At 29.8% G+C, this 10,412-nt stretch overlaps 1 protein-coding gene across 1 annotated transcript in view; it reads left to right on the forward strand.

Annotated features, from left to right (window-relative positions):
- LOC113367446 overlaps window positions 1-10,412 on the forward strand; it is a 96,113-nt gene that overhangs the window by 19,708 nt on the left and 65,993 nt on the right. Inside the window, exons 2-3 of the mRNA XM_026609054.1 lie at window positions 897-1,161; window positions 3,232-3,440. Coding sequence (XP_026464839.1) covers window positions 1,003-1,161; window positions 3,232-3,440 — 368 coding nt within the window. The 5' untranslated portion in view covers window positions 897-1,002. The remainder of the gene's footprint in view (window positions 1-896; window positions 1,162-3,231; window positions 3,441-10,412) is intronic.

Raw genomic sequence — 10,412 nt, forward strand, 5'->3', positions numbered from 1 at the left:
ATGCAAAATGCTACTAAATACTGTCAAAATTTACTGTCCGATCAGGCGTTTTACACATAAAATTCATCTTCACTCATATGTTATAATAATATCGTTTTTGTTGCTATTTGTGCGTTTTCTAGGTTAGGTTTTCTATCTAAAACTCCTATCAACAACCACATGGGATTTTGGGAATATTTAGTTCAACTTTATATAGACACTGCCTTACATAACATTAGCACTTGCCATAACATTGGTCTATTTTACGACAGAATCGGCTATGATAATAAACAAAACAAGTAAATAATATTTTCAATGCTAATGTTATTTTTCAAGTCAATACAAATGGATGTTATTAAATAAATTAGAAATGAAATAGAAATAAAAATTAGAATTCTAGTGAAAAACTGTGTAAAGTATGTTTACTGATACAACTACAGGTTAATAAATATAATTTTGATACGATAAATTAAATATAAAAGCATTATAAATGAGAAAACTAATTGGTAAATTGCCACCAGACTTCTGAATTTTTGCAAGTAAATGTATTTACATGTACATTAAAGTTACTTCTTTCCCTTAGTCAAGGTAATCGTGTATCCGAAATATATGAAATATATAAAAATCATCGTCTATGATAATAAACAAAAACAAGTAAATATTATTTTCAATGTTAATGTTATTTCTTAAGTCAATACAAATGGATGTTATTAAATAAATTAGAGACTATAAATAAAAATTAGAATTCTAGTGAACAGGTTAATAAGTATAAATTTTATGTGATAAATAAAACTTAGACCTACATATTATGAATGAGAAAACTACTTGCTAAATTAGCACTAGACTTCTGAATTTCTGCAAATAAATGTATAAGCATATGCCATTCAAGTGTTATCAAACGTATTTTTATTTTACAGATTCAAACACAAAGCAAGCTGGTTGCATAATAAATTTTAGCTGTCACAATGCTTTCGGTGACAAAATCGGATCGGTCATCGGTCACATTGATCGGATATTCCAGTTATGTCAATTACCCCGATCGGGGCTTTCGGCAAACGTTTGCTGAAGTCTCGGTACCATCATGACAAACACACGGCGGCCGTTCCACCAAACACCGATCTGCTCAAGATTGCAGTTAATACCGTAGACAGGCAACGACTGCGAAGATATGGCCCTGAAAGAGTGAGTAGAATGGTTATATCATCATAATTTATTTGTACATATAGCTATAGCTTTGCTATAGCATATGCTATATTTGTATAGAACTCATAAACAAAATTGTTATACGTGGCAAATGTCGCTAAATTTAGGTAAGTTGATTTAAACCATCTCTGATGCATTATTGACTTCCGAATAATATATGTCCACTTATTAATAAGTGCAGTATTCTGCTTTGCAATAAAAATGTCATAAATATACGGACAAAAATGATTACTCGTTTTATATAAACTTATTTTTCTATCTATAACAAAAGTATTTTCTTTCGTTGTTAGTTTTGTTGGTTGTGAGCACTGTTGTTTTACTTTACGAGACCACTTTTTTTAGATATGTATACGTTGTTTTATAAAATGTATTAATAGTTTATATATGGGTGGGGTAAAAATGACTATAACTGAAACTTCACCACGACACAGGCGTCAACAGTAACGAAATGTGAACTAGTGGTGCATGGCATCGTACCTTAAGGCAAATTGCTGGAACTTCCCATACTAAAAATTTAAATTAAAAATAAAATTCAACTTTCTTATAGAAATCTCAAAAATATCGAAAATATCCATTTTGAAAAATTGGATTTTTTTATACTTTGAAATATTTTGGAAATTTTGAACTTTTTTTCAAAGCAATCGCGATAAGTTAGCTGCGTAGAATCAAAATATCGAAGCGCGTGAGCGCCGCGTCGCGTTAAAACCGATATGTGATAATTTGATGTGCATATGTCTAAGGATTATTTTTGTCTGCCAAATTGGCTTTTTTCACTTTTTGTTGGATCTCGGTTTTTGAAACCGCTAGACCTGTCTTCCCAAAAACTTCATCAGTTCTTTGCTTCGTGAATACAAATAAAGTCGAATCATACAAATCGGACGCTCCGTTCCCTCATAAAATCAATTACCATTTTTGGTACTTTTTGCCCCCGTATCTTCAGAACGGTTAGACCTTCCTTTGCCAAAAACTAATTAGCACGACTCCTTATCAATACGAATCGAATATTTTTTCACCTTAAAAGCAGACCTTAAAACAGCGATTTCCAGCCTGTGGGGCGCGCCTCCTGGCGCCAGGCTATTCTAAGGGGGGCGAAAATGTTATTAAAAAATGAACGAAAGATAATTAGTTTTTATGTATATTTTTACATGTTATTGCATATTAATTTGTAGTCTGATAATATCAGATGAGTATTTATAAAATTTAACAGTTGAAAAAATTAAGGGGGGCGCAACAATTTTATTTATTTATTAATTAGAAATTAGGGGGCGGTGCCAAAAAGATTGGTAACCACAGCCTTAAAACGTAAAGGTATGCAAAAAATAAATTAAATTACTATAACGGGAAGTTAATAAACATGTAAATTCAGTTAAAAAAGCAATTGTACAAATAAATTAAATTAATAGTTATTCCCACTTTGCTGATGAACATTTCTGACGGAATACCAAATCAAGGTTATGTACTGTGTTATCTTTGCCCACGAAATATAAATTTGTTCAACATTTTATATTTTTGTTTTGGTAGAATATTTTAGGTATTATTTCGAAAAATCCCTTTAAAATTTAACATAAGACGTATCTGTTTGAGAAATTTTAAGAAAATAATGGAAATATATACATTTATATAATTAGGAATTAACTGGGATAGATTACTGAACATAGTACGCTAGTAGTTTGATATGAGTTATGTTTTGAAATATTGAGATGTAGTTCATTTGGTTTAGGCAGTATATTTACTTATTGTTAGTCAAATTGGACCTATGTGCCTCGCCCTACCCTATTTTAAATATTTTTATTAATATTTTTATTAATATATTTGATATTACATTACTCAGTAACAAGTACATTTTTTACTTATATCATCGATTTTGTACTTAGTCCGAAAACCAATTACATGCGAGGTGTACCTGTATCTAGTGCATTTTAATTGTGGTTCTGCATGAGGATTCTACTAATTCAATTAATTTGTTTTCTTCGAAATTTTCGAAACTCAATCAAATACATTAATTTTTATCATCTCCACAAATTCTCAAACAATCATTTACAAATTTAGGTATGCGCAGAATGGATATTACGTAATGGAGGTTCGGTACGTTGGCACGGCAACAATAAGGAAACAATATCGAGTTATGCAAAACTTCAAAGAATGGGCACAGCAGGAAAATATCTCGATGTAATTGACGCCAGTGGAACTACTATCATGCAATATGGATTTCTTCATCTGCGAGGAGTTACCAGACTAAGAACCATGATCATGCGAAGGTATTTTGAAATCTAATATTCAGTAGTTTCTAGTAATATAGCAAATAGAAATTAATGTCTATTAGAAGAATAAAAAACTGCAAGGATATAAAGAAAAAGTACCAAAAAAATACCGTCCAAAATAAGCCGATTGTTTTAGAATTTCAAATTTAATAAATCGCAATTGACGCCAATGGTATTGAAGGTAGGTTGCAAATATTCTATTGGCTGCGAAACTCTCATATTCTGAAATTATTTTGTTGATTTTTGGTAAATTCAAATATCTTTTTATCAGTTTTGTCTGTTTACAAGCACTCGAACTAATAGAGATTAGGCTCCAAAATCTTATAGAAAATGGCGTTTAAAAGTTAATAAAAAAAAATCGTTTTCAGAGTTTTGCTAACATTTTTAACAATATAAACATTTTAGAACGTAATATAAATTGTTCTAAATATTTTGAAAAATAATTTACGAAAATTAGCTCATTCAGTTGAAAGTTACTCTAAATATGCCAATGGATATTCAATGAAATTTGGATACAAGTATTTTTATGTATACAGTATTGTATAGAGATAATTTAGAGTACACTTTTAAATAATACTAGATTGTTGTTAACTATACCAGTAATTGTTCTATTTATGATTGATAAAATTAGTTTACACTTACAAATCGATTTCTCTAACCGTTTACTTTTAATGCTTTCCTTTTAGTTACTTTTTTAAAGAATATATCTATAGTAGTAAATAAATAATGCAACACGAATAATAAATTATAATCCGTTTTCTTTTATATTACAAATAGCCAATATGTTTCAATATAATTTCACAAAGCTTATCCAACGGTTATCAAAATTATTTTGTGTTAACAAAATATTCATTATAATATTTCTGATAATTGCGAACTAGAACTAGAAATATTGAAATTAGCAAATTCTTTCAAATTCGTAGTATGATCAATTTTTCAGTAATTGATAAAGTACAGTTAACTCTCCTATACCGAGTACCGTGTAATAGGAAAATTGCGCTATAAAAAACTCGGGTTGAACAAGACAAACCAGGCTAATTGGCAGCGCGTACTATGAAAACCGGAATAGTTTATATATGGATATGATAAAATAATGAAACTAAAAAAACTCTTTTCCAACTATTTTTTTTTAGAAAGTCTAACGTGCTTTAGAAAGTCTAACTAAAACCGATGCCGTACACAGCTATGATATAAACTATCATGTTCATATTAACATATTCTAAAAGATATAAAAGCTGATAATAAAATTTATATTAAACTCTTACAATATGTAATTACTAGTCATTGACGGAAAGCACGGAAAAACTTATGGGGTGTTGAACGGAAACCGCGCTGTATGCGTTCCGCGTTATAGTAAGGTGACCATATTTAAAACCAAGAAGGCAATTTTTTACTTATGCTAATCCGGGACACGACGGGGGAGGGGGTTGCTTTTAAATATCAAATGCTACTTAGGATACAGTAAAAAAAAAAACAATTTTTTTACATGAATTTTTTTTTTTAATCGGAATTGCGGACTTTTAATAAGATCTTTTTTATCTATGTTCTATCTCTATGTATTTCTCGTTTTTGAGCCTCTATTCAATTTTCTTCATGATTAATTTGAAAAAAAAAATAGCACTCGTTTGTTTATTTTTATAATTTTTGTTAATTTATCTTTTGGTTTTCGAAAATCCTGGACAATCCGGGACAAAAGATCTAAATCCGGGACTAATATTGCTTTTAGAAAAACCCGAGACACAAGGTGAAATTCCGGGACTGTCGCGGCCAAACCGGGACGTATGGTCACCTTAGTTATAGAGCGTTTGCAATTTCAGCTCATAAGGAAATAATACGGAAATTGTCAGATTATCATGTTATGGAAAAGTTGACTGTATTTTATTTGCTATATTTCAATTAATGAAAATCTACTTGCAAAATGTCTACACCCACATACATATTTTTATCAAAGAGTTGCATATTGATTACCGTCCGTCATCATTTACATTCAGATTTAAAATCAGTAATAATTAAATATCAATCAAATCTAAAATTCTCTGAAATTGATAAAGATGCGTGCACGTGAACGATGACTGCATGCCGATGCTGGTCTTCGTCCGGAACAGTTTGAAGCATCTAGAAGTGGTCGGATGCCCCAACATCACGGCCAGAGGAATATACGCTTTAGGCGCCCTCCAAAACCTAAATAAACTCGTTTTGGGAAATTTGCCCGGTTTCCAGCACCGATTACCCACGTTGCTAATTCTCAAACGATTGTTGCCACGTTGTAATGTAGTTTATGATGGAATGAAACACTAATTGTAAAACTTTTTGACCTCAATAGAACACACACAAAGATAATAAAAATCGCCACTGTAAACATTATAAACAAATAGAGTTGTTCCGTAGGCGCATATCTGTATTTGTTGGTCATGATTGACAAGATATGAATTGAATAAATATTTGGAATATCCGAGAAGCGTGATACCATTTGTTTAATTTATGCCAATAAATTAGCTTGAATGCTGTCAACTTTCAGATGCAATTTATATATTTATTTATTTTAAACTGATCAATTTCGTAATTATCAATAGCATAACACTAACATTGATAATTCGATTATTTTGGCAGACACTTTTATATTCATCTTATCAAAATGATTGTCAACCAACTTATCAGCATTAGACAATAAAAAGTATTATTAAACGATTTTTGAAACTTTAGATGTATTTTTTGCTGTGATAAGCTTTAGTCTTTGGTTTATTAATATTTATAACTATACAATGGCTTAATAATAATTATAACAAGTTGTTATTAACAACTACTAATGATACCATATCAAGATCAGCATTTTAACGTATGTTTAGAATAAACATTTTCCATTAGTCTTCACGTTGAAACAAGTATTTATTGTTGAATCAGAATAAAGCTATTTATTATTGTTGTACTTTTACTCCATTTATAAAAACATTGGAAAGAGCTTAGTTTGATAATGAACAGCTTAGTTTATTGAATTATAATGAATATCGTATGCTTTTACTTGCTTTTGTCATATAAGCGCCAAATTGCCAATGTCAAAGATCAATTGTTACTAAAAGGTAAAGCCATTATTGTTTTTATTATATAAATTTCAAGCTCCAGTATTTCTCGTTTTTTAACCTAACAATGTAACATATTTAATTTTTTTCAATTTCACGCAGGAGAAGTTTTTGATTTCGCCAGAAAATGCGATTTGCTAATCAATGTTTACTCGACGTTTCAAGTTATCTTGCATCGTTTGTCGTTTGACACTAAAATCGGAAAAAGTATGTTTGTGTTAATTATATAAAATCAATAAGCATCATATAGTAATGGTAGAACACTTCATTGCTACAATTGTAAATGTTGCTAATTTTTCATTGTTTAAGTCTATTATTTACACATATCTGAAAGTTCATGCAACTTGCATCAAGGCAAAATGTCACATACACCTAGTTTTTTCTAATTAGAATAGCTTGTCCTATACAAGCATTCACATAATTCAAACAATAACATGAAATGTGAATTTTGCCATTGAAATTTAAACTTAAGCAATTGTTTTTCATACTATATCTGTTTAATATGTTTTAAAAAATCACAATCTAATGTTGAAGCTTTTCTAATTGGAAAATTAATTTTACGTTCTCGCGTTTTTATATCCATTTTATTATTATCAGAATTTAAAACATGCATAAATGTTTCATAGCATGTTCTTTCAACTATTGATATACTAGAATGCATAAACTAAAGAATTTTTAGGCTCGGTAGTACCATACTTGGTTTGCAAAGTCGTATTAGATCATTAATTTCTTTTGTTTTTTTCTCACTGCGTAATGATTGCATAATCCATGAAATGCTTTTATACAGTATATAATTTAATTATTTAGTTGCCTCGTGTTTGTTTGAAGTTTGTTTCCATCAAAAAGTTCGATTCGCTGATTTTATGTTTTCTCATTCTGAATCGAATAAGACTAAATTTGGAAAAAATATGTGTGCGCGTGAATGTGAACAAATTTTTTATCGTAAATCGGCATTTTCTCAAAAACTTCTAGACCGATTTCAAAAATTTAAAAGCCATTCGATGTATCTGGATGAAGACTATCGTTTGTCAGTTTTGCGCGACGATAACGACATTAGTTTTGTCATTTCGATCTATTTTAATATTAATCTATTTTTCGAAATACTAATTTATGACTAACTGGTTCTTAATGCTAACGCTTCAAGCTCTCTAATACATTTTTTAGTTTTACACATGAAAAATTATTGTATGTAGCCAAAAATGCACAAAACTTGTTTTTTAATCCAGATTTCAGATTTCTCATATATTTATACCATTATTGAAAAATAATTAGAATGCGGCAAGTTATGATCGCTATTGACTAATATTCTTATTTAATTTAGATGTAAATAATTAACTAAGCATATTATTGCTGTATGTATCTTGTGAGAATCATATAAAATATTAAATATTCTAAGAATCTCAGAAGTTAATTATGAGGACGTACATGTGTGTACTTTATTCTTTTTCTAAATATTATTTGCTAAACCCTTATGTTATGAAAAACCTCACGTTGGATTTTAAAAATCTAAAATTCATTTATGGGTCAACAAAATAATCTATTTATTAGTGGTTTTAAGACATTATATTCACGATTTTGGCCGCGCACGAATTAACCGGTTTAAATGATTTAAAAACCATTCCATTCCTATTAATGAGGAGATGGCAAAAGCAGGTGCAGCCGGTTCGAAGATACGGGGCCAAAAATTGCAATTCTGTTTTTGAGAGAACCGAGCGTCCGATTTGAATGATTCAAAAAAATATTTTACTTTTATTGATAAAATGAAGAATTTAATAATTTTTGCGGAGGCAGGTCTAGCGGTTTTGGAGATTCAGAGAAAAATGTAAAAAAAATATATTTGGCAGTCTAAAATGATCATTAGACACATGCACATCAAATTGCCAGATATTTTATAGAAATTGTAAACATGCGCACTAATTTTATTAAATTTTTTTTTGGGTTTCGTACCAAGATTTTTGGTTTTCAAAGTTCACTGATACGGCTCAAACAATTTTTATAAATATACAAAGTTTGATACTTTAAATATAAATTTTAAATTTAAAATTTAAGTTTAAAAATGTATATATTTGATATGCGTTATTCTAATCGCAAAAATATAAACATTTTTAAGTGTTTTGAGCGATACGATCGTCTCTGTAATTACATGAACGAATAAATAGTAATTATAGTTACTATATAAAATAAATAGTAATTATAGTTATTTCTTTAAAAATATTTAAAACAATTGTTATTAATCATTGGTCAACGTTTATTTATTATTAATTTTTTTTGCTCGAATATTTAATTCTGGTACGGGTTAAGTTCCAACAATTTGGCTTAAGGCATGATGTCATGCGCCACTAGTTAACTTTGCGTATAGTAAGGTAAGTTATAGTAATCGCAAAAAAATCGAAAATGAAATTTTTGTATATATCTTTAAGTTTCAAAGGTTTCTGAATATTTTGGCATACTTTAGAAAAAATGGATGTTTGTGTGTATGTGTGTGTGTGTATGTGCGGATACAATTTTTCGCCGACGTTCGATAACACGAATCAACCGATTTGAATGATTCAGAAAACTTTCGACTGCTATTGATGAGGAGACTTGCTTATTAGTTTTTGGCAAAGGCAGATCTAGCCGTTTCGAATATCACCGTATCTTCGAAAAAAGAGCCAAGAATGGTAATTCAGTTTTTGAGAGAACGGAGCGTCCGTTTTGAATAATTAAAAATAGAGATTTTGATAATAAGTATGAATTTTGTTTACATTTCTATGAGTTCCGTACCAGTGTTTATATTTGGACTGCAATGCGGCGGTTACGCGCTTCAATATTTCTTCTCTAGAACAGTCACGTATGCACGATTGCTTTGAAAAAAAGTTCAAAAGTATCAGAAAAAAGTATCAGAAAAATTCAAAGTATAAAAAAATATTTGGAATATTAAAAAAAAACTCAATTTTTAAATAGTCATTTTTTTCAAAAATTTCAAAATTCTCAAAAATGTCAAAATTCTCAAAAATGACATTTTTTTTCAATGTTTTAAAAAAAAAATTATTTTTGGTACGGGAAGTTATAGCAATTTACTTTAAGGCACGATGCCATACACCACTAGTCTGGAAAATGTATTCCCGCATCTATAAAAAAGTTTAATTCGCATTTTCTTTAAATTATTTTTTATATGGTGTTATCTAAAATTATACCCAACACAAACATATCGCCCTCTTGCATGCTCTATCTCTATCTGATCTGTATACCACTACAAAGAGACGAAAACGTGAGTCGGATCGTTCAAGCACAGGACTTCTTCATTTGGCTCAACATTCGTCAAAAGTTCTCCCACAAGTCAAGACGTGTGCCGCCTTGCATTTATAATTTTATTCGTTCAAAATCGTCTTTATCATTAATTCACTATGGGTTGTGGAAACTGATAACACAAGTGCCTTATTAAATTTACAACAGTGCTTTTTTACATGTGCGTACAAAATTTTGGACTTTATTTTTAAATATTTAGTGTTTTTTATCAAACGATTTTAAGTGTCCGAACTGTACCTGCTGCTGTTTCTTAAATGTTGTCTCAGCATTTACATCAAGCCGAATTGCATTTGCAGTTGACGCAAAGCAGAAAAAATGCCGCTGGAAATGATGAACAGAAGAAAACTCAAATTGATAAAACGGAAATAAATGATGCAGTTGCGAAAGTTCTGCAGGGATATGACTGGACGTTAGTGCCTATAGCCACAAAGTAAGTGAAAATTTTATTTTATTTATGATAGATTATTGTTACTCAAATTAGGCCTTCTCATATATATGAAATTCTTAACTAAATGTATCCGACGTGTCATATATTTTTAATAAGACTATCTTTGAATCTAAAAGATTGCAGTGCATGGATTTTTATCGGATTCTTTTATGTTTT

The sequence above is a fragment of the Ctenocephalides felis genome, unplaced genomic scaffold (assembly GCF_003426905.1).
Source record: "Ctenocephalides felis isolate EL2017-DRISC unplaced genomic scaffold, ASM342690v1 CF-g0.4_SCAFFOLD_01170, whole genome shotgun sequence".
NCBI classification, from domain to species: Eukaryota; Metazoa; Arthropoda; class Insecta; order Siphonaptera; family Pulicidae; genus Ctenocephalides; species Ctenocephalides felis.